At 52.6% G+C, this 22,472-nt stretch overlaps 4 protein-coding genes across 4 annotated transcripts in view; 3 read left to right on the top strand and 1 right to left on the bottom strand.

Moving 5' to 3' along the window:
* ACLY (ATP citrate lyase) overlaps positions 1-2,603 on the top strand; it is a 28,610-nt gene extending 26,007 nt beyond the window's left edge. The window contains exons 24-28 of the mRNA XM_063179115.1: positions 328-471; positions 653-766; positions 1,222-1,304; positions 1,532-1,608; positions 1,783-2,603. Coding sequence (XP_063035185.1) covers positions 328-471; positions 653-766; positions 1,222-1,304; positions 1,532-1,608; positions 1,783-1,877 — 513 coding nt within the window. The 3' untranslated portion in view covers positions 1,878-2,603. The remainder of the gene's footprint in view (positions 1-327; positions 472-652; positions 767-1,221; positions 1,305-1,531; positions 1,609-1,782) is intronic.
* Positions 2,604-3,435: 832 nt separating this feature from the next.
* On the top strand, positions 3,436-9,528 carry KLHL11 (kelch like family member 11). The gene is made up of 2 exons (XM_063179126.1): positions 3,436-3,926; positions 4,137-9,528. Exons 1-2 carry the CDS (start codon positions 3,436-3,438, stop codon positions 5,731-5,733), a joined length of 2,088 nt encoding a protein of 695 aa, XP_063035196.1. The 3' UTR covers positions 5,734-9,528.
* Positions 9,529-9,791: 263 nt separating this feature from the next.
* Positions 9,792-13,893, bottom strand: KLHL10 (kelch like family member 10). Its single transcript, XM_063179127.1, has 4 exons — positions 13,459-13,893; positions 11,938-12,555; positions 11,353-11,502; positions 9,792-10,202 (listed from the first exon to the last, which is right to left on the bottom strand). Exons 1-4 carry the CDS (start codon positions 13,876-13,878, stop codon positions 9,831-9,833), a joined length of 1,560 nt encoding a protein of 519 aa, XP_063035197.1. The 5' UTR covers positions 13,879-13,893; the 3' UTR covers positions 9,792-9,830.
* A 1,907-nt stretch (positions 13,894-15,800) lies between these two features.
* On the top strand, positions 15,801-22,247 carry NT5C3B (5'-nucleotidase, cytosolic IIIB). The gene is made up of 9 exons (XM_063178863.1): positions 15,801-15,869; positions 15,974-16,072; positions 16,893-16,962; positions 17,768-17,814; positions 18,231-18,316; positions 18,500-18,589; positions 19,516-19,678; positions 20,830-21,030; positions 21,236-22,247. Exons 1-9 carry the CDS (start codon positions 15,867-15,869, stop codon positions 21,344-21,346), a joined length of 870 nt encoding a protein of 289 aa, XP_063034933.1. The 5' UTR covers positions 15,801-15,866; the 3' UTR covers positions 21,347-22,247.
* The last annotated feature ends 225 nt before the right edge of the window (positions 22,248-22,472 follow it).

Here is a 22,472-nt window from a genome sequence, read left to right as displayed (position 1 = left end):
GTAAGTCAGACTAGTTTGACTCCTTTGAGTCTAGAAATATTTTGTAGCAGCCAAATTGCTGTCAGTGTTGACTCTGGTGCCTGAACTGTGACAAGATTTGCTAAAACAGACACTGAATTGCATTTCCCCCCACATTGTCTCTAGCAGAGATGCACTGGCTGCAAATTGGCATTCTTGTGAGAGATAAGCAAATGCTTTCTCTCAGGTGCCTGCCCAACTCTAATGTCATGAATTCCAGAGATCAGGAGGGTGGATGGGGGAGATAATCTTGGGTTTGTATCTTAATTGTTGAGTCCTTTGATGTAATTGCCTTTGTTCTGCACCCAGGGTGACCGGTTTGGGGGAGCACTTGATGCTGCAGCCAAGATGTTCAGCAAAGCTTTTGACAGTGGGATTATCCCCATGGAATTTGTGAATAAGATGAAGAAAGAAGGGAAGCTGATCATGGGCATTGGACACCGAGTGAAATCAGTAAGAAAACTGCATTAGGAGAAACTTTGAGGGATTTTTACAAATGGGTGGGGGAGAGCAAAAACAAAGGAAAGAAAATCGGCAAGTTTCAGAGGCAGCTATTGACCAAATTCTCCCAAATCTACAAACGGTATCAGTGAGAGGCAACATCACTGACTGTTAATGTGCTGTGAACTTGCAGATAAACAACCCTGACATGAGAGTTCAGATTCTCAAGGACTATGTGAAGCAGCACTTCCCAGCCACTCCCCTGCTGGACTACGCGCTCGAAGTAGAAAAAATCACGACTTCCAAGGTGAGGGGCAGCAGCTCTGAATGCTCTGGCCACTGCTTCTCATGGCAGGGAAGGTGACTGGGCCCTCAGCTGGATTTTCAGTGCAGTGCTTCATAAATTGTTGCTGGGGATTGTGTCTGGGGTGGACTTGAAGCCAAGTACAGCTGCAGTTTGGGAAGGGTTGAAGGCATTTGGCTACCAGGAAAATGCTGAACAAGCCAAACCATCATCTGTGTGGCCACAGTGGCACTGCTGGGTGTAAATCCCAGGCTGCTGGCTGCTAGGAACCTCTGGGGGGTGACTCTAGAGGGTTTTGGGTTGATTTTCCAGCATTTCCATTAAGTGTAGCTCTTGCTCAGGCTGCTGGGCTGGTGTGCCCCCAGCTACAGGCAGCCCTCAAATCATCAGTGAAAGGTGCCATGTAAACACCATTTGCACTGTTGACATCTTTATTGCATGTGTTTTATTTCCTGCAGAAACCAAACCTTATCCTGAATGTAGATGGCTTTATTGGAGTGGCCTTTGTTGACGTGCTCAGGAATTGTGGCTCTTTCACACGGTGAGTGAGGGGAAGCTGTTCTTGCATCATGTGAAGCTGCACTGCCAGCTCCTGAGGGGCAGAATTCCATGACATGGCAAGGATACAGCCTGGCTTGACTTTTGGGGGCAGAAAGCTGCCAGGGGAATTTGTGTGGCTTGTGGCACTAGAGCAGGTGGCAGCCCATCTGATATTGAATGGCTCCTGGTAATCATCTGTTTAAGGAATCATTTTCCTTTGTTTTGCAGGGAAGAAGCAGATGAATATATTGATATAGGAGCTCTCAATGGCATCTTTGTGCTGGGCAGGAGTATGGGATTCATTGGTGAGTTCACCACATCCCCCTGCCCCTTCCCTCCTCCTGGGGCTGCCCTGCCTTAGGAACACCAGAAAAACCTGAAACTCAGGGGGGGATTTAATGCACCCCAGAAATCCAACTCAAGGCAAAGACTTAAAAGGAGGGATGGGGATTTTGTAACATAAACCACTCTCCTTTCAGGGCACTACCTGGACCAGAAGAGATTGAAGCAGGGTCTGTACCGTCACCCCTGGGATGACATCTCCTACGTCCTGCCGGAGCACATGACCATGTGAGAAGCTGCTGGTGCCTTGGAGTGCACCAGGACAGAAACCTGGCCAGGGGACAGCCACAGTGGGACTGTGATGTGTAAAGATGATTATTGGGACAGAGATGTCGAGCTGCCTGGTCAAACTGTGCAAAGCGACTGTTTTATAAGGATAGAAACTTACTCTAATAAAACCAAAACTTGTGCTATTCCCTCTGTTACCTGCTGTATTTAATACCGTCTCTCACACTTTTATTTTTTTCTATTCTCATTTCATTTTGTTCCAGAAGTGATTTAGGGTTTGGGGGGTAGAGTTTGGCTCATAGGTATGCCTTACTGAACTCTGGTAACAAGCTGTACCTTTCCCATGAGGGGAACGTGCCTGTCATTCCCATAAGCCATCACTTTGGATTTTTTTTTTTTTTATCTGTTGTTTTTCAATTTGTTTATCATGTTCTTGTCCTTGGTCTGACTGTACCTGAATCCTGGGACCACTGCTAAAGTATAACCGATGTTACTCAAGCTGGTGTAGTAATTTAAAGTGTAAAGTTGTAACATACTGCTGTGAAAACTGTGAAATCCCTGTACTCCAGTGTCTGTATTTATGCAAACAACCTCTCCTTTCCTCTGACTGCTGCTCTGTGCACTGTCACTCATGTAATCTGCAGCTGCAAAAATATCTCAGTAATAATTTCAGTGTCCTCCTTGTCTGTGTACTGTAACCAAATGCAAATAAATACACGTTACTAATTTATTCTCTTTCCATGTGTGATTTGTGTGAGTTGTCCCTAAACAGTGTCTAAGGGGATGTGACAAGTTGTCATTTAACAAAATAACTTTCAAAGCAATTACTCCTCAGGGTCTGTTTCAGGTGATTTAGAAGGGGAGAAATAAAAACAAACTGCAGACAGACTTCACCTTGGGTGGAAAAAGGTCAAAAAGACAAAATTTAAGTAGAGAATAAGCAGAAGGACACAAGCTAGTTCTGATACCATTATACAAGAGTTAGAGAACTGCACTGTGTGTATAGCAAACATGAAATAACCACCTATACACCTTACTGCGTTGTAATTAAAAACCCAATGTACCATGGAGTGAGAGAATTCCTAATTGCCCAGGTGCAGGGAGGGCACGGGGAAGAAGAAAAGGATGAGGATTGCCTGAGTCTCCGAGTGGAAAGGCACCGGGGCCCTGCCACGACGGGGACGCGGGGGCCCGGGGGTTCTGGGCTGAGGGGATGGGGGGATACGAGAAAGTGCCGAGCGGTCCGGGCTGAGGGGACGCGGGGTCCTGGGGGCTCCGGGCTGAGGGGATGGAGAGCCGAGGGGTCCCGGCCTGAGGGCACGGGGGATGCGGCAAAGTCCCGAGGGGTCCGGGGTGAGGGGACGCGGTGTCCCGGGCGGTTCCGGGGGCTCCCGGGCTGTATGGGGGTCCCGAGTGAAGGGAAGGCGGGCTCTCGTGGAGAGCCGCGGGGTCTTGGCGGGTCCCGGGCGCTGCGCTGGCAGCCGCTCCCCTCACGGCGTCGCCACCATTGCCCTGCAACGCGCGCTCTCTCCGCCAGGGGGCGGCGCCGCGCCCCGCCCGCCATGTCCGACAAGATGGCGGCGGCCGCGGCCTGTCCGCAGCCGCAGCCCGGTCCCAGCCCCGGTCCCGGCCCCGGTCCTGGCCCGCCGGCGGCCGAGGCGGAGCGCGGGGCCCCACGCGGGAGCGCGGCGGATGGAGAGGCTGAGGCGGAGGAGTTCGGGTGCCCGGCGCACTGCTCCGACCTGGCCTGGCGGCAGAACGAGCAGCGCCGCCACGGCCTGTACTGCGACATCACGCTGGCTTTCGGCGGCGCGGGCATGGCCCGCGAGTACCGGGCGCACCGGTCCGTCCTGGCCGCCGCCACCGAGTACTTCACGCCGCTGCTCTCGGGAGGGTTCGCGGAGTCGCGCTCGGGTCGCGTGGAGCTGCAGAAGTGGAGCTCGGAGGGCGGCCCCGACCCCGACACGGTGGAGGCCGTTATCGGCTTCATGTACACCGGCACCATCCGCGTGAGCCCCGGCAACGTCCATGAGGTGCTGGAGATGGCGGACAGGTAAGTGCGGCCCTGGCGGGGGCTGGCAGGGACCGGGTCACTGCAGCAGAGGATCGCGCACTGGTTTGGGTTGGAAGGGACCTTAGAGGTTCATCTCGTTGCACCCCCTGCCATGGGCAGGGACACGTTCTCTATCCCAGTTGCTCCAAGCCCCATCCAGTCTGGCCTGGAACACCTCTAGGGATGTCTAACTCCCTTGTTTGTCTGTAGGTTTCTGCTGACCCGGTTGAAGGATTTTTGCGGAGAGTTTCTGAAGAAGAAGCTGAATCTTTCCAACTGTGTGGCGGTTCACAGCTTGGCCCACATGTATTCCCTGAATCAGCTGGCCCTCAAAGCGCAGGATATGATCAGGAGGAACTTCCACAAAGTCATCCAAGATGAGGAGTTCTACACTTTGCCATTTCACCTTGTCCGCGACTGGCTCTCAGACTCGGAGATCACGGTGGACTCTGAAGAAATCCTCTTTGAGACTGTTTTGAAGTGGGTTCAGAAAAACCCTGAGGAAAGAGAGAGGTACTTTGAAGATCTCTTTAAGCTGCTAAGATTGTCTCAGATGAAACCCACGTACCTGACTCGCCACGTGAAATCCGAGCGGCTGGTGTCGAGCAGCGAGGCCTGTGTGAAGCTGGTGTCCGAGGCCGTGGAGAGCCATGCCCTGCGCTCTGAGAACCTGCAATCAGGGAACCTGCAGCACTCAGCCTGCCCTGCTGCACTGCTGCCACGCTTTGGCCAGAACATGGACGTCATCATGGTCATCGGCGGTGTGTCCGAGGGTGGCGATTACCTGAGCGAGTGTGTGGGCTACTTCATCGATGAGGACAGGTGGGTCAACCTGCCTCACATCCACAACCACCTGGATGGGCACGCTGTGGCCGTGACAGAGTCCTACGTGTATGTGGCCGGCTCCATGGAACCAGGCTTTGCCAAGACTGTGGAGAGGTACAATCCAAACAGAAATATTTGGGAGCAGGTTTCAAACCTCATCACCAGGAAGCATTCCTTTGGCCTTACTGAAGTGAAAGGCAACTTGTACAGTATTGGCGGGCACGGCAATTTCAGCCCAGGCTTTAAAGATGTGGCCATTTATAATCCTGAGCAGGACAAATGGCTGAACCTGGAGTCGGCGCCGAAGATCCTGCGGGATGTCAAGGCTGTCTCCGTGGAGGACCGGTACGTGTACGTGGCCGCCCGCACCCCGGTCGACAGCGACAGCGAGGACGGGCTCAGGGCTGTTATTATCAGATACGATGCTGAAACCAGGCAGTGGCAGGACGTGGAATCCCTGCCCCTCATCGACAACTACTGCTCCTTCCAGATGTCTGTGGCCAGCACCAACTTCTACCACACGGCATCGTGCTGCCCCAAGAGTTACCCCATAGACAACGAGGAGGCCAAGGGAAAGATCTCCAGCAGGGCCTCGGATGAAATCCTGGAATCCTTGCCCCCCGAGGTGCTGAGCATTGAAGGAGCAGCTATTTGTTACTACAAAGATGACGTGTTTATCATTGGGGGCTGGAAGAACAGCGATGACATTGACAAGCAGTACAGGAAGGAGGCCTATCGCTACTGCGCCGAGCGCAAGCGCTGGATGCTCCTGCCCCCCATGCCACAGCCCCGCTGCAGAGCCACTGCCTGCCACGTGAGAATCCCCTTCAGGTGCCTGCAGGGAACACAGAGGTACCCCATGCCACAAAATCTCATGTGGCAAAAAGATAGAATCAGGCAGATGCAGGAAAGGCAGATGCAGGAGATCCACCGATACTCCCTGAGCTTACGGAGGATGCCGCGCTCCCAGATCGAGTGCTAGTGTCTGCAGTGTCACTCCTGATGAGCCTAGGAAATAAACCCGTTTGTTAGGCTTGATGTGTCTTTATAAGACATGAGGGTGTGGATTTGTTTTGATGCATAAAACCAGCATCTGTTGTGTACTGAAAATTCAGAAGCTCAGAAGTTGAGGGTGGGTAGGAATTGAGACACTCCATGAATCCAACAGTATTCCTTAATGATGCCCAGGGAAAAGCTGTAGCCTGTATCGGGCTGTGAAACGTCTCTGGGAGCATTAAGCCTGTTACTTCTTTCCTCAGATCTTTGGTTCCAAGGATTTCTGTAGAGTTAGTCTCTAACAGTTCTACTTGGAAAATCAAAGATCTCTCTCTTAATAATTTAGTGGTTACATTTGTGTGTGCTTGAAAGCACCCGTTTCATTTGCACTTATCTCTTGACATTCCTTTGATTCTCTCCTCAGTGACTAAACTTCACAGGATTGGTGTTGGTGTACTTGGCTTTCCCAAGCTGGAGGCAAGTGCAATAGCTCTGTATGAAACAAAAGCACAATCTTTCTTTATGAAATTACTTCAGGATGTTTCTATGTGTATTAAATATTTTGTATTTGTGTGTTATAGAGAGGCTGCAGAGTTTGTTTATGAATGGATGATTGGTTGGACACAAAACCCTTGCTAAAAGAGAGCTTGAGGCAGTGGATTTTTTTTTCGGGTGTATTGCAGGTTTAAGTCTGTCTCTGACTCAAAACCTTGGGTCAACAGCCTGAGCAAAGGAGTGACACCCAGCCATGAGCCACCCACCCACACTGGTTGTTCAGTTCTGTCAGAGTGGATCAGTGAGAGTGGGATTATTTCATGGGAATACAGTGAAACCTGAGTTACTCGTAGGTCTTTTCTCAAATGTTGCACGTTTTCATTCTAGTGAAAAGTGATGAAAGAGCCCCTGCTGTTCCCAGCCTCTCTGACAATCAGAAAGAACCCTTTGCCCTCCTGTGCTGTCCCAAGGGGCTCCCAGCTGTGCTCCTGCAGGGGGGAGAGCTGGGCTTTCAGAGTCTCCAGGTATCTGAATTTCCCCACTTGCTCTGGGGTGACATTTACACTCATTTAAACACCTTTTGGCATTTTGGGGTGGCTGTACATGCAGGTGCCCTGGTTGGCTCTGGATGCTTCCTGCTGCACTCCCAGGGAACAAACAGAATGTGGGATAGTCCCTTTGGGGTATCCCTGCCTCTCTGCCCCACTGAGCACTCCTTCTCCCCATCCAAGAAGCTCCAGGACCCTTTCATTTACCAACAGTTTCAGTGCATACCTCCTACCTCCTTTTCTCCCCATCCTTCCCTTCTTTTGAATGTTCCAGGTTTTTCCATGCAGTCTTAACTCAGGATCTTAGGGAAGGGAATGGGAGGAGTAACCTGGGTATTACAAAATTTGTGTAGACAAACCTTTCTGGAAAATCTGTTACTGTTCTTGGTTCATTGATGATTTGCTGGTGGTTTTGATGTGGGTTAATTCTTTGCAAAGAACTTTTAACCAATTTGGGGTTTGTTTTGGTCTTAATTGTTTTGCTTCCTGAGCTGCTCATTCTCCTTTTCCAGTTCAACAGGCAGCCCAGATCATATCTGAAACTTGGGGTAAGTCTTTCCACCACTCAGTGTGTAAAGGTTTCTCTGATGTGTATGTCCCTTAAAGCTCCACTTTGTGGTTCGTGGGCCACTTTGATGTCAACAACTTGTCTTTTTGTGAGAGAGTCTCCAGCCTTAGTTAAAAAAACTGCCAGACTTGAAATTCTGAACAGTTTGTCTTGGTTTACTCCTCTGTGGTAACCATGTTTTATTTTCTTTGCCTGTTTGGTTGTTGGGGCAGGTGAAGTCTGTACTGCTGGCTTCATGCAAGAGGAAATAGGTGAGTTTAAGGTGATGTGTGCAGGTGGCTGTTCCCAAACAGCTGCTGCAGGTTTGTAAGCTGGGGTTGATCCATGGACTCTTGCAGGTCTGGCTGGAGTAGATATGGAATTGCTGCAGCAGTTTGTGATAAAATGCAAATTCCTCTGGTGCTGAATCCATCGATGTAACAGCAATTTGTGGGAGCTGATTTTAAGATACTTAAGAGGAGTTCTGTCCTCCACCCTGCTGAACCAGCTGGAGGGATTAAACAGGCAGCTGGGGAGTGGTAGGTCACCACCACAGCTCTCTCCAAGCTCTCTTGTAGCCTCTCCTCAAATACAGACAATCTGTAGGGAGAAACACCAAGATGGTTCTTTCAGTTGGAATAGAAGCTGAGTATTTAATCCATGGCACTGTGCGACAGAGAGGCAAGAACAAGCCTTGCAGTCTTGCCTTTTCTAAGCAAAATTGATATTGCACTTCCCAGGAGGACTTTGGGCCGCTGGACAAGCTGTGGCATTTACTCAAAGCACTCCCCTGAGAGCCAGCCCCATCCCTGGACAGGTAACCCGTGTGTGCCAGCTGCATGCTGTGTGTGCCTTGCTGTCCCTCCACGTGCTTGGGCTGGGGGCTGGCAGCAGCACAGGCTGCTCTCAGTGTTTGCTCTGCCACTTCTGGGATAGTTTTAAGCAGTTGGGGTTTTTTAGCCTTGAATCCCAGGGGGACCAGTGGCACTGGTGTGGTTTGTGACTGATAGATCAAATAAATAATCCATTGCATCACATGAGGTGGTGGGAGAATTGCATTCGTGGCTCTGGCTGCAGTTTAGCCCACAAGCCTGTGAATCCATAACAATTTCCTTGTGCCCTTGACCACCATATCTTGCTGGGTGTTTATCAAATGACCCCATAAACAAAAGCCTGGGAATTCCTCACGTGTGTTTCTGGAGGCTGCTCAGCTGTCAGCAGTGTGTGTTCAGTAAGGGTGAGAAGCTGAGTGCTGCCTCACTGAGGGAAAAGGACATTGGGGGGAGTTTTCCTCCTCATTAGGACAATCACACCTCTACACCTGTCCTGATTCCTGCCACCAAACACATGACATGTCCTGGATTTCTGCTTTTCTTTACCCCCTGCCAGGTGGTAGTGGTCACTTTAGTAACTCCCAGGGGCCATATGTGTACATAATATTTTATAACTACCTGGATACTCCATTAGAGGGGTTGTGTTTTTAATGGACTCCCTTGCACACAGTGGGAGTCCATTCCACAGATGAAGCAAACATGTTTCATGTGCTGTGAACAACTGTACCCAGCATTCTGCTTGACTATTGCAATGACATTTTTCTCCATTACAGTAAATATTAAAATCCAAACTCTTGGCTCGTCTTTTGTGTTGTGAAATACCCTGGTGGCTGAAAACAAACCCAGTCCCAAAGAATTAGAACTTTCTATGTTCTTAATATTACAGCCTTGTAACAGGATGTTGTAACATCCAATGGGCTTCGAAAAGCAAGTGTAAAGAAAGTGGTCTTGGATTTATTTTCAGCTCTGTCCACCTTAGGTTGGGGTACAAGCCATCTCCCCTTTGACAGTCCTGGGTGAAATCTGATAAAACAGGTGCTCTTGAGGATCTAACCCTGTTACTAATATGAATGTAGAGTGTGGAACTAACGAGCTGTTTGATGACCATTAATAGTCAGATTCTCCTCGTGGGTCCATGTCACTGTGGGTTGCAGCAGCTCTGCTCTCCTGGCATATTAACAGAGGGACAGCAGTTTCCTGGGGAGCAGCACTCCTGTCCCTACCTGTGAGGTAAAGTTGTGTGTGTCATAGGCCCTTTGAAACAGATCCTGCTGTCCTGTTCTTGACCTTAAATACACTGTACTAAAGTTTATTGTAAGAGGTGAATTAATGAAAATAAACCTTTTATTTCTCTAGCATTCTGTTGTGCTTTTGGTTTTTTTAAGTTAACGTACAGGGTGTGGCTGATGCTCACATCGGGTAGTGCTGTTGAGTGAAAATTTGAATTCGTAACGATCCTTTTGGCCTGCTACTATTGTTTTTATTTTAGAACAAGAGAACATTCTCCCATGCTGCCATGGGGACTTTATTACCTAAAAGACAACTATTTACACAGGCATCCAGTGGTGGGATGCTCAGAAGACTTTATTAGATACGCAGAACTATTTACACAAGCATCCAGTGATGGCTGATCACAACACTCCTAGCTAAGGGGAACTATTTACAACGGCGAGCTCCGAGTTGAGCTGGTGAACAAGATGTCCATGGAGGAGCTGTGCTGGTAGTAGTGTTGCCTGGCGATGTATTCCATGACATTGGAGAGTCCTGGCACCACGCAGCAGCTGACGGCGCTGCGGGTGATGCCCATGCTGTGGGCATCGTACCACTCGTTGGTGTCCTCCTCGTAGCACTCGGTGGCAACGGTGGTGCTGAACCCATTGAAGCCCCCAACCACGAACAAGAGGCCGTCCATCACCTCAATGCCAAAGTTGCTGCGTGGGTTTAGCATGGAGGGCACGGCGTGCCAGGCGTTGGCGATGGGGTTGTACGCTTCCACGCTCTGCAGCCGGCTGTTCCCGTCAAACCCTCCGACCTGGGAATGTCAAAGGGACACAGATTGAGAGGGGCCTTTCCTCAGGCAGGTCATGGCAGGTACAGTGAGATGGGAACTGCTGCTGCCTCCCTGGCTGCAGTCTGGGCAGGGCAGAGAGCACCAGATCTCTGAGCAGGGCAGAGAGCGCCAGATCTCTGAGCAGGGCAGAGAGCACCAGATCTCTGAGCAGGGCAGAGCACCAGATCTCCAACCATGGCAGAGAGCACCAGATCTCTGAGCAGGGCAGAGAGCACCAGATCTCTGAGCAGGGCAGAGCACCAGATCTCCAACCATGGCAGAGAGCACCAGATCTCTGGGCAGGGCCGAGAGCACCAGATCTCTGAGCATGGCAGAGCACCAGATCTCTGGGCAGGGCCGAGAGCACCAGATCTCCAACCATGGCAGAGAGCACCAGATCTCTGGGCAGGGCCGAGAGCACCAGATCTCTGAGCATGGCAGAGCACCAGATCTCTGAGCATGGCAGAGAGCGCCAGATCTCTGAGCATGGCAGAACACCAGATCTCTGAGCAGGGCAGAGAGCGCCAGATCTCTGAGCATGGCAGAACACCAGATCTCCAACCATGGCAGAGAGCGCAAGATCTCTGAGCAGGGCAGAGAGCACCAGATCTCCAACCATGGCAGAGAGCACCAGATCTCCAGCCATGGCAGAGAGCGGCAGATCTCCAACCATGGCAGAGAGCACCAGATCTCTGGGCAGGGCCGAGAGCACCAGATCTCTGGGCAGGGCAGAGAGCACCAGCTCTCCAAGCATGGTTCTTGCTTATTGCTCCCTCCTCTCTGAGCAGCTTTCCAAAGCACTTTATGCAACTGTCAATTTTGACATTTCTCCAGAGGCTGGATGCAGTCCATGGAGAGGATAAACAATGGATGAGCAGGCCCAAGTCCCTGCTCTGTGCTGCTGATGCTGCTGGCAGCAGCAGAAATTGCGTTCTTTGCTGCAGCTGCTTGAACATTGCCAAACACCCTTTTTATACCCAAAAGCGTGTGAGGGGTGATAACATTCTCAGGAAGTGCATCAACCCTTCTGGCTCTGACATCCCTAAACCTCACATAAGCAGATGGCCACCCTGGAGGTGTGGGAGCTGCAGCCACCCCAGGGACTGCAGTGCTGGGTGGTGTTGGCCCTTACCGCGTACACCTGGTTCCCATACGCCATCACCCCAACTCCACTTCTCCTGCTGCTCATTGGGGCGATCAGGGACCACTGGTTTGTGGTGGGGTTGAACACTTCAGCTGAGCTGAGGCACTGATCACCATCAAACCCACCACAGATGTACACCTGGGGACAGGAGAGGCGGGAAAGTGTGAATGGGGTGGTTAGACCCTTGGTGAGGAAACATGAATGCTGTAGCAGGATTTTTGGGGTGTTCTGTTTTAGAGTGGGAATGGTGTTGTCATCCTGGGTTTGAAGTAGCAGCAGTGCAAAGAGTTGATGCCAGCAAGATTTCTACTCTTGAGTTTCCAAGCTGCATGAAGCAGACAAGCCTGGTATTGTACCTATGGCCAGGAAAAGGGCTGTTGGGCACCAGGTTGGCAGCAGCTCTGGAAGAGTTTTTGTACTCCTGGTTACTGCCACAACAGGCAGGCTACTTTATATCTGCAGCTCCAGGATTTCATAAATTGTCATGAATTTAAGTGTTACAGATATAGTGAAGGTTTATGTGAACTTTCCTCATGCTGCAACCCCAGCTTCTCTCATCTGGGCTTACTTTACCTTTCCATTCAGCGTGGTTGCACTGGCGTCACTCCTCTGCTCGTGCATGGGGGTGATCAGGGTCCACTGGTTGGTGTCTGGGTCATAGCGCTCCGCTGTGTTGAGCCTCATGTAGCCATCAAACCCTCCCATGGCATAGATGAAGTTGTCCACAACGGTGACGCTGACGTAGCAGCGCCGTGAGTGCATGGGCGCTACCTGCTGCCACGTCTTCTGCAGCGGATCGAAGCGCTTGACGATGTTGAAATAATCCGTGCCATCAAATCCACCGATAACGTAGACGTGGCCTTTCAAATAAGCTGAGCCATGATAGGCAACAGGGCTCTCCTGCTCCCAGGGGATGTTCAGCCACTTGTCGGTGCGGCCGTCGTAGGTCTCGATGGCGCTGGTGGCGCCGCCGCCGCTCCAGCCCCCGATGGCAAAGAGGATGGCGTAGGGCAGGCGCGGCCGGGTGAGGGGGTTGGCGTTGACTGAGGAACTCTGGCCGTAGGAGTTCAGGTCGTAGATTTCGGACAGGGCACTGATGATGAGATCTTTGCAGTTGGCGTTGTCTTTCACGTACTCGTGAGCTTTGACGTTGTTCATGAAGTAGTCGGATTGTAGGAGTGCCAGTCGAACCTGGAACGGGCAAGGAGGAGGTTGGAGTGCTGACACTTGTTGTGGTGTGATGCTGTGGTTTGCCTCAGATGTCCCGGGTTTCTCCCTGAAGATTTCTTCCCCAGGTGTGTCAATCACCTTTCCACACTCTGACCCCTGCCCAGCACTGTCTGTCAATCCTGGCATTCGAGTGATTGGCAGATTCAAAGGATGCCCTCTACCCCTAGGGGGCATTGGGCCATCCAGGTGTCCTTTGTCCCTTGAGACCTCCTCTCCTGTACCTGGCTGGTGGTCCCCATATTCCTTTCCTTCCTCTCTCCCCCGGGTAAAAGAGCAAGCAAACCACAGGGATTGGGGAGTTCTGCTGGAGCTGGTGCTGCATTCAGAGGCCTGTGGGCCAGAATAAAGCTCTGGATCCAAACCCTCCATCAGAACCAACTCCTTTCCTTCACCATTGCCTTAAAGCTGCTCCAACAGAGGTAAACCCAAGGAGCAGACCCTGTTATGGGGGGAGGCTCCATCCCACCACCACCAGAGCTCCTGCAGGCCTGGAGCTGCCTCCAAGCACCCAGCTGCAGCATCCAGACAGCCAAAAGTGTTTCTGGGGTGAAGCACCACACACCCAGCCAGCCAAAAGTGTCTGTGGGGTGAAACACCACACACCCAGCCAGCCAAAAGTGTCTGTGGGGTGAAACACCACACACCCAGCCAGCCAAAAGTGTCTGTGGGGTGAAACACCACACACCCAGCCAGCCAAAAGTGTCTGTGGGGTGAAACACCACAGTGCCGCTGTTTGGTTCAGCAGCAGGGCCAGACAAGCTCAGGCACGTCCTGTCCAGCAACATTGGTAATTATTCCAATAGATCCTGATGGTTCCCCCCTCGGTAGCCTTCGGGCACAGCTCCAAAGCTGCTCTGCACCCACCTTGCTGAGCAAGCAGGCGATGTGCTGCCTCCTGTTCTGCGGGTCATGAGCGATCCACCTCAGCACAGCCTCAAACACGGCTTCTTCTCGCCGCACGTTCAGCTCATCCTTCTCAATGATGTGTGCCAGCTCCTCGGCAGAGAGGTCTAGGAACTCCTCGGACACCTGGGACACCTCCTCGAAGTGATGCAGGATGTACACGCAGGCAGCTGCGCGCAGGTCGGGGCAGTGGTAATAGTCAGTGAGTCTGCAAATGCCAATGCAATTCTCAAAGCACAGCCTGGAACTGAGGAACTCACAGCACAGGCTGACGATGCCCATGACATTGAACTGATCTGCTGCAGCCAGCAAACTCTCAACGTTGTCCTCTGTGATCGGTACTGTCCCGGTGTAGGCGTAATTGATGATGAGACCCATCATTTCAGCTGAAATGCCAGGGATTTGATAGACCATCTTGCCTGCGCTGTCCCAGTTGGTAAACAGAGTCCTGAAAACATTGGTGTTGCCGTGTTAAACCCTGCCCCCAAATCCCCTGTGCTCCCCCTGCCCCCAGGACACCAGTTTGGGCACTGGTAGGAGCCATTCTGGGAGGCCTCGTGGTTTATTGATTAATGTTTTACTTGCTGGTTTTGTTTGAAAAAGGAGACACAGCCTCTGGAGCACACCAGAGCTGGAGGCAGCAGGGCAGGGGGTTTCACCTGAGAGGAGCAGAGGGGCAGAATCCCCCCATGGCCTGCTGCCCACGCTGTGGGGATGAGCCCAGGACAATGGGGGGTTTTTGGGAGCCAGTGCACACAGCCAGGGCGTGTTCAGCCTCTCACCCACCAGCACCCCAACTTCTTCTCCCCAGGGCTGCCCTCCATCCATTCATCCTCCAGCCCACTGGGGTGGGGTTTCCCCAACCCAGGTGCAGCACCAACACTTGGCCTTGAACCCCAGAGAGTCACAGGGTGTGGGGAAGGCAAAGCTGCCCCGTGGCAGCTGGGCCAGGCTCCAGCCCTGCGCTGTGTCTGGGGCTCCTCCAACACCACTGCCAAGAGCCACTGGTACATGGATTAATCCTGGTCTTCAGGGAGGTGTCAGGACTATGGGAAATCACCTGGTGAGAGGTTCAGGGCAGGTGGAAGTCCTGGGGAAGTGCTGAGGTGGGGTGACCTCAACCAGGGCATACTGTTTGTCCCCATCCCCTTGTGCTTCAAGCACTGACCTGAAGTAGATACTGCAGCAAGAGAGGATGAGCTTGTGAGCCTTGAATTCCACCCCATCTACACTGATGATCACATCACAGAATCTCCCTTCCAGGCGGAGTTCATTGGAGATGCTGCAACTCCTATCGCTCATCTTCCTCTCCATGGCGGAGGGTGAATATTTGCTAGGTGCCAAGCTATCCCGCACGTTGGGGCCAGAGGCAGTGGACCTTGCTGAGGTGTGTGGAGCACTCTGGTGTTGTCCCCAAACATCCAGCACTGAACCCCCTTGCTGGTTCTGGACTGTGCCCCATAATGACATCACAGATGCAGGGCTGACCCAGGCCCAGCATTCTGTGGTTGCCCCCAGGCCTTGCTTCCCCACATCCCGGGTTATGCTGGCTCCTGGACCTGCCCTGTCTTGGTGGAGCAGAGCCAGCCATGTGCTCGATGCCCTGGCAGCCCTTCAGGGATATTCCACTGCCCCAGATGTGGGCATCAACCACTGCTGAAGTGCCTTGTGCCACCCAGGAGGAAGCTGAGGTACAGTCCAGCTCATGTCCGTGCTGTCACACACAGTGTCCCTGCTGCTTTGTCACTGACAATGTGCTAGGGGAGGTTTAGGTTTGTATATTGGAAATGTTGGGATTTTTTTTTTTCCCCGAATGGCCTGTTTAGCCCTGTCACAAGCTGCCGAGGGCAGTAGTGGGGTGAATCCTTATCCCTGGAGGGGTTTAAAACAGGGCGGTAGTGGTGGATCCTCATCCCTGGAGGGGTTTAAAAGTCTTGTGCACGTGGCACTTTGGGACATCGGTCACTGGTGGCCTCGGCAATGCTGGGGATGGTTCTTTGAGGGCTTCTCCCCCACAGCGTTCTGTGACTCAGCGCTCTCAATGTTCCAACAGTGTACGGAGCGGTTCAGTGCCAGGAGCCCTGAGGGCACGCACGGCGACTTTTCTTTTCATTTTAATTTTTTTAAAATTTTATTTTTAACATATCTGGCCTTCCCGGCTCGTCGCGGGGGAAACGCAACCGCCGCTCGGAGCCGCAGCGGGGCGGAGCACGGGAGGATTCTCCGGTTCTCCGGCCGCAGCAACCGCGGAACGCTCCCGGAACGCTGCCGGAGCCCCGCCCGGCGCCGCCGGGCCCCGTTCCGGTGCCGGGCCCCGTTCCGGTCCCGCCCCGCGGCTGCGCGGCCCGGAGCGAGCGGAGCGAGCGGCGATGGTGAGAGCGGGGCTGCGGGCCGGGACAGCGGCACCGGAGCGGGGCTCGGTGCCCCCGGAGCTGGGGCAGCCCGGGGCGGCACCGAGCGCGGTCTGTGCCCGCAGGTGCCCGAGCTGGGGAAAGCCACGGTGCGGATCCGGCAGCCCGAGCGAGTGCGGGAGATCATCCAGGCTCTCCGGGAGCAGGGGGCGGCCAAGCTGCAGGTACCGGCCCCGCTGGGCATTGCCTGTGCTCTGTCCTTTGCTCAGCCGCTCCTTCCTTGTCCCCCGGCCCCGCTGGGCATCGCTCCTGCTCTGTCCTTTGCTCAGCCGCTCCTTCCTCAACCCCCGGCCCCGCTGGGCACGGCCCCTGCTCTGTCCTTTGCTCAGCCGCTCCTTCCTTGTCCCTTGGCCCCGGCTTCTCCCAGCTCTGGGGGCATCGTCCCTCTCTGTCCTTTGCTCAGCCGCTCCTTCCTCAACCCCCGGCCCCTCTGGGCATCGCTCCTGCTCTGTCCTTTGCTGCCTTTCCTTATCCCCCGACCCCGGCCCGGCTTCTCCCAGCCCTCGAGGCATCGCCCTTGCTCTGTCCTTTGCTCAGCCGCCTGTTCCTCGTTCCCCGGCCCGCTGGGCATCGCCCCTCTCTGTCCTTTGCTCAGCCGCCCTTTCCTTGTCCCCCGCTCCCTGCCCGGCTTCTCCCGGCCCCGGGGGCAGCGCCTGCGGCTGGAGAAGGAGAAGCCCCCGAGGAGAGGGAGGGAGGGAGTGAGTTCGGGGCTGGCGGCTCCCTCCGGACGGAGCTTTTGGCTCCCGGTTGTGAAACATGAACTGTCCCCAGCGCCCCGCACCGCCCAGGCGGGGTGAAGCCGCTCTGCCCTCGGGTGCCGATAAGAGCTGCGGGGTTTGGGAGGGTGAGGGCAGCATCTGCCTCTGGATGGTAGGAGTGGCCCCGGGAGGTTGGTGGTGCTGGGTTCTCACGGGTGACAGCACCTTGGACCCAGTGCAGAATGCGCTGGGTCATGCGGGGATTTGGTTTTCTCCCCTCTTGCAGGTGATTTCTGACTTTGACATGACACTGAGCAGGTTTGGTTGCAATGGCAGGCGCTGCCCCACGTCTCACAGTGAGTGGAAGCCGTTGTTTTTATTGTTGCTGGTTCTGTTTGGTTTCTGTGTTTGTATTTGACGTGGCTCCTGTCTTCCCCTGTGCCAAGCCTGGCCACTCCATCCTGTCCTCCCCCATACAGGTCTGGGCCTCGCTGCCTGGTGCCAGCTGCCCACTGCAGGAGCTGAGAGCCAGCTCCAGGGCTGGTGCCTTCACCCACTGCCCACGGGCACCGAGGCTGCTGCCAGGGGCTCAGAGTGGGAACCAGGGGTTCAGAGTGGCAGCCAGGGGCTCAGAGTGGGAACCAGGGGCTCAGAGTGGGGGTCAGGGGCTCAGAGTGGGGGTCAGGGGCTCAGAATGGGAACCAGGGGCTCGGACTGGGAACCAGGGGCTCAGAGTGGGAACCAGGGGCTCAGAATGGGAACCAGGGGCTCAGAGTGGGGGTCAGGGGCTCAGAGTGGGGGTCAGGGGCTCAGAGTGGCAGCCAGGGGCTCAGAGTGGGAACCAGGGGCTCAGAGTGGGAACCAGGGGATCAGAGTGGCAGCCAGGGGCTCAGAGTGGGAACCAGGGGCTCAGAGTGGGAACCAGGGGCTCAGAGTGGGAACCAGGGGCTCAGAGTGGGAGCCAGGGGCTCAGAGTGGGGGTCAGGGGCTCAGAGTGGGGGTCAGGGGCTCAGAGTGGCCTTGGCATCCCACAACGAGCCTGTGCTCAGGTCACAGTGTCACCACAGCTTGTACTGGGAAGAGCCAGCACTGAGACACAGGGGAGCTGCTGTAGAAACTCAGTTTATGATTCTGTGCTGCATCATTTTGTTTTCTTTGCAGATATCCTTGATACCAGCCGAGTTATCAGCGAGGATGGCAAGAAGAAGGTGGGTGCTGTGTGTGAGGCTTGGTGGCTGTTGTACCTGTCACTGGAAGGTCACACTGGCTGCTGTGGCAGCTCTCCCACCTGTGGTGGCTGCCAGGATGGAGTGAGAAAGTGTCCAGGCTGCATTTCAGCCAACTGTGACAGGAGAAGTTAAAAAGGGAACTCGAATTTGCATGTGCAGCTGTGTGTTTCAGTTTGATAAGAGGAAGAAGGGGAGGGTTGCTTGTACCTGCAGCATTTGGGGTGAAGTGAGGTGAGGGCCAGCCAGGCTGCTGAGAGTTCCAGGTATGCTCACTGACAAGGTTTTGGGTGTGTTTAGAAGAGCAATGCTTTGGAGGACTGCAGAAATGCTAGTTTTGTTCAGTCTTTTCACACCCGATGTTCACTTTGTTCTTTTCCCTCTGTGTGACACTGCAGCTGAAGGATCTGCTCCACTATTACTATCCCATAGAAATAGATCCCAACCGGACCCTGGAAGAGAAACGTCCCCTCATGGTGGAGTGGTGAGTGCTGTCTGTGATCTTGACCTTGTCCTGACAACCTCTTGTCCCTGAGGACTTCAGGACATGGGGCTTGAACCATCCCTGGCCTTGGCAGTGATCCCACAAGGTTTAATTGTTGTTTGTGCTGCTGAGGGCCTCTGCCTGGCAGCTCTGTCACTGCTGCCCTTCCCACACCAAATCCAGGTGGACCAAGGCCCATGAGCTGCTGGTGCAGCAGAAGATCCACAAAAGTGACATTGCCCAGATCGTCAGAGAGTCAGAAGCAATGCTCAGGTAACAGGCTGGGGATGTGGTGCTGAGGTTTGGGTACAGGGATGTGACGGTACAGGTTGGGGGATGTGGGCATCTTGGACATCTTGGCTGCCCACACAGCCCTTCTCTCCTGCCCTTGTAGCTTTGCTCACTGCTCTCCAGCCCTGTGAGCAGTGCCAGCCTCCCCTTGCTCACTCCCTGAGGCTGAGTTGTGACTCAGAACACCAGACACAGCCTGAGCTCACTGCTTGGCTGCAGGCTGCTCCCTCGCTGCTCTGGAAGCACTGCCCCTCTCTTGGGCCTTGGCAGGGAGCACCTGAGGGGCTGGTGCAGGGCACAGCTCCCCGTTTGCAGGGCAGAGCTGTGTTCTTGGCACTGCAGCTGCCAAGCCTTATGCAGGCCCTTGGCTCAGCAGCAGATCTCACCCACAGCACAAAAATGTTGTGCTAGAGCTCAGTGCTGAAGCTGATCTGGCAGCTGTGGCCCTAAGGCTGGCTCAGGGAGCTGGGCTCTGCCAGGTTGCTGCCAGCCTCAGGGAGGAGATGGCTTTTTATGAGCCAGGTTTTACATGGAATTGTGTCCTGGCAGACTGGGGCAGCCACAGGTTGTTGTGATCATCCTCCCAAGCAGTCTGACCTGTTCACATCTCCTTTCCCATGGGTGTGTGTGGGCAGGCTGTGCCCTGTGCCCCTGCTGAGCAGCTGGTGTGCCCAGGAGGTGCCAGGCAAAGGGCTGCAGTGCTCCAGGCTCCCACAAACACCCACCCAGCTGCAGCCCCCAGAGCTCTGGGGCTCTGCACAGGGAAGCCACGGGTGTGCTGGTGCCACAGAGAGCTCGTGCTGCCTGCAGAGCTTCCCTGGGTGATTCTGTTTGGGCAGGGGCAGGGCACCAGGTGCCACTCTGTGAGCTGGTAACACAGCCCTGTGCAATGCACCCTGCTGCTCTAGGGATGGCTTCAGGGAGTTCTTTGATCAGCTGCATAAGAACAAGATCCCCCTGTTCATCTTCTCGGCTGGGGTTGGGGATGTCCTGGAGGAGATCATCCGTCAGGCCAACGTCTTCTACCCCAATGTCAACGTGGTGTCCAACTACATGGCCTTCAGTGATGAGGCGAGTCCTTGCTGGCACCTGTGTGCTCAGTGTGTGAGGAGAGTGGAGTGGTGTGATATTTTCTGGGTCCCCTGTTGGAGGAGGAAATGATGAATTTGACTCCATGTTCTTAGAAGGCCAAAATAAAATATAATATAATGTAATGTAATGTAATGTAATGTAATGTAATGTAATGTAATGTAATGTAATGTAATGTAATATAATGTAATGTAATATAATATAATATAATATAATATAATATCTATAATATAGATATTGTATCTATATAATATATATAATATATATCATATATATCATATACACATATATATAATATACATTGCATTACATTATATTGTATTATATTATATTACATTACATTACATCACATCACATCACTTTACATTACATTATGTTAATTGCACTATATTACATTATATTTATTATATTTTATTATATTTATTATATTATAATATATTATAATATATTATAATATATTATAATATATTAAATGTTATAATAAATTATATTATAATATTTATAAATTATTTCTATTTTATTATTTTTAGAAATATTTTTATAATTTATATATTATATAAATTATATTTATAAATAATCTATAGATATAATAAATAAATACAATAAATATAAAATAATTTATAAATATTATAAATACTATAATTTATTTATATTTTATAATTATATAAAATATAATTAGAAAATTATATTTTATTATATTTATTATATTTTATTATATTTATTATGCTATAATAAAAGATATAGGGAAATCCATATCTACATCTATACTAAAGAATAGAGAAAGGATACTTACAGAAGGCTCAACAAGATACTAATTAAAAACTTGTGACTCTCTTTTCAGAGTCCAGCACAGCTTGACTGTGGTTGGTCATTAAGTCAAAACAATTCACATGTTGGATAAACAATCTTCAAATCACATTCCAAAGCAGCAAAACACAGGAGAAGCACATGAGATAATATTGTTTTCCTTTTTTTTTCCTGAGGCTTCTCAGAGTCCCAGGAGAAGAAATCCTGGTGAAGAGATTTTTCAGAAAACATGTCAGGGACAGTGTGGGGCTGGGGCTGAGGACTGGGACGTGATTAACAGTGACACCATGGGGTTAAGAGCTGTCTGTCTGTCTGTCTGTGCTCAGGGAGTCCTCACACACTTCAAGGGGCCCCTCATCCACACCTACAACAAGAACAACTCCGTGCTGCAGGGCACAGGGTACTTCCAGCAGCTGAGCACCAGGACCAGCATCATCCTGCTGGGGGACTCCATGGGTGACCTGACCATGGCAGACGGCGTTCCCAGCGTGGAGAACATCCTCAAGATTGGCTTTCTCAATGACAAGGTGGGTGGCAGGAGCAGTTTGGTGCTCCTGGGTGCCAGCAGGGAGGGGCAGGGGCTGCCCCAGTGATTTGGGTGTGTGAGAGATTTGTACGAGCTCCCATGGAGTGTACAGAGGGACCTGGGGGTGTCTGCTGTGTCTGGGAAATGCTCAGGGTAGTTATTGACCCCTTTTTGGTGATCCTGACGCTCAGCTGTTGTCCTGGCAGGTGGAAGAGAGGAGGAAGAAGTACCTGGACTCGTATGACATCGTGCTGGAGAGTGATGAGACCCTGGACGTGGTGAACGGGATCCTGCGGTACCTCCTGGCTGAGACATGAGCTGGGGGCTCTGTGCCAGCTCCAGCCACACAGCAGGCACTGGGCAGGGATTGTCCTGCCCAGGACACAGCTGAGGGGCTGCTGGGGCTGCCTGGGCTCCATCCTGACCTCACCGAAGCCCTCGGCCAGCCCTGGAGCAGCAGAGGTGAGGTGGAGGAAGCTCCTCCTCTCCCTTTACCCCAGCTCTGCCTGGCCCTGCAGTTCCCCACCCTGACTGACTCTGCCCTGCTCAGGCTTCATCCCACTGGGAATTCACCCCTCCACCTCCTGAGGCCACAACAAACCATTCCATGTTCCAGACAGAGATGTTCTGCACTGCTCATCCCACCCTCTTGAGGGTGGGATGGAGATAATTTCACCATGGGCTGAGGACAGAGCCAGTTCAGATGTGTCACTGTGTTCCTGGCTAAGAAAACAACTTTTTCTCTTTGTCCTGTTCTCTGTGGGCTTCAGAGCTCTGGGGCTGCCTCTGGGCTGGTGTGGCCATCACATCACCCAGCCCCACATTCCCCATGTGCACCAGCAGCTCTGTGGCCTCATATCTCAGCTCATCCATCCTTTTAGCACCAGTACAGCTCTTATTGTGGGAATAAAACCTTTTCCAGCCGTCCCTGAAGGCCCCAGAGCTCAGCTGCTGCTGCTGCCCAAAGCCAGGAGTGAGTTTGTCTGCAGGGATCAGAGGGGTGGGAATGGTAGGGGGGAGAGGCCAGTGGCAGAATTTTGAATTTTAAACAATGTTTTACCTGACTGTGTTTGTGTAATAAATTTCTGGGCTGATCCTGGGCTCTCAGAGCAGCAATAGGAAAAGAGACCATTTTATTTCTGTGTAGCCTCTGGTTATGTGGGACTTTGGGAAGAGCAGATTTGTTCTGTTTTTGGAATAAAAACACAACTGGCTAAAGCTGGGTCACGGCTGGTTTGTAGCCAGCACTGAGGGGCTGGAGCTGCTCTGTTCCCTTGGTTGGCACTGGCAAACTGCTCCTCATCCCCATCCCACCAGAGCCCCTCAACCCTCACTGGGTGCTGAAACCAAACCCCTGTTGGCTTTGGTGGAGGATCCTAGGTGGGAATTTTGGTTTTTCCTGCCAGAGCCAGTGGATGTTGGAGCCTGGAATCCCCCTGGGTG

The sequence above is a fragment of the Melospiza melodia genome, chromosome 30 (assembly GCF_035770615.1).
Source record: "Melospiza melodia melodia isolate bMelMel2 chromosome 30, bMelMel2.pri, whole genome shotgun sequence".
NCBI lineage: Eukaryota > Metazoa > Chordata > Aves > Passeriformes > Passerellidae > Melospiza > Melospiza melodia.
The sequence above is the reverse complement of the archived record's forward strand: the minus strand, read 5'-3'. Positions and strand labels throughout refer to the sequence as shown.

Excerpts from the sequence above, each read along its gene's own strand:
- KLHL10 (XM_063179127.1), bottom strand. The coding sequence starts at position 13,878 with ATGATGGGTCTCATCATCAATTACGCCTACACCGGGACAGTACCGATC. Across the intron at positions 12,556-13,458 it reads TCGCCTGCTTGCTCAGCAAG|GTTCGACTGGCACTCCTACA; the intron begins GTGGGTGCAGAG and ends TGCCCGTTCCAG. Across the intron at positions 11,503-11,937 it reads CAACCACGCTGAATGGAAAG|GTGTACATCTGTGGTGGGTT; the intron begins GTAAAGTAAGCC and ends TCCTGTCCCCAG.
- NT5C3B (XM_063178863.1), top strand. Across the intron at positions 16,963-17,767 it reads GCGCTGCCCCACGTCTCACA|ATATCCTTGATACCAGCCGA; the intron begins GTGAGTGGAAGC and ends TTTTCTTTGCAG. Across the intron at positions 21,031-21,235 it reads TTGGCTTTCTCAATGACAAG|GTGGAAGAGAGGAGGAAGAA; the intron begins GTGGGTGGCAGG and ends TTGTCCTGGCAG.
- KLHL11 (XM_063179126.1), top strand. The coding sequence starts at position 3,436 with ATGTCCGACAAGATGGCGGCGGCCGCGGCCTGTCCGCAGCCGCAGCCC. Across the intron at positions 3,927-4,136 it reads GTGCTGGAGATGGCGGACAG|GTTTCTGCTGACCCGGTTGA; the intron begins GTAAGTGCGGCC and ends GTTTGTCTGTAG.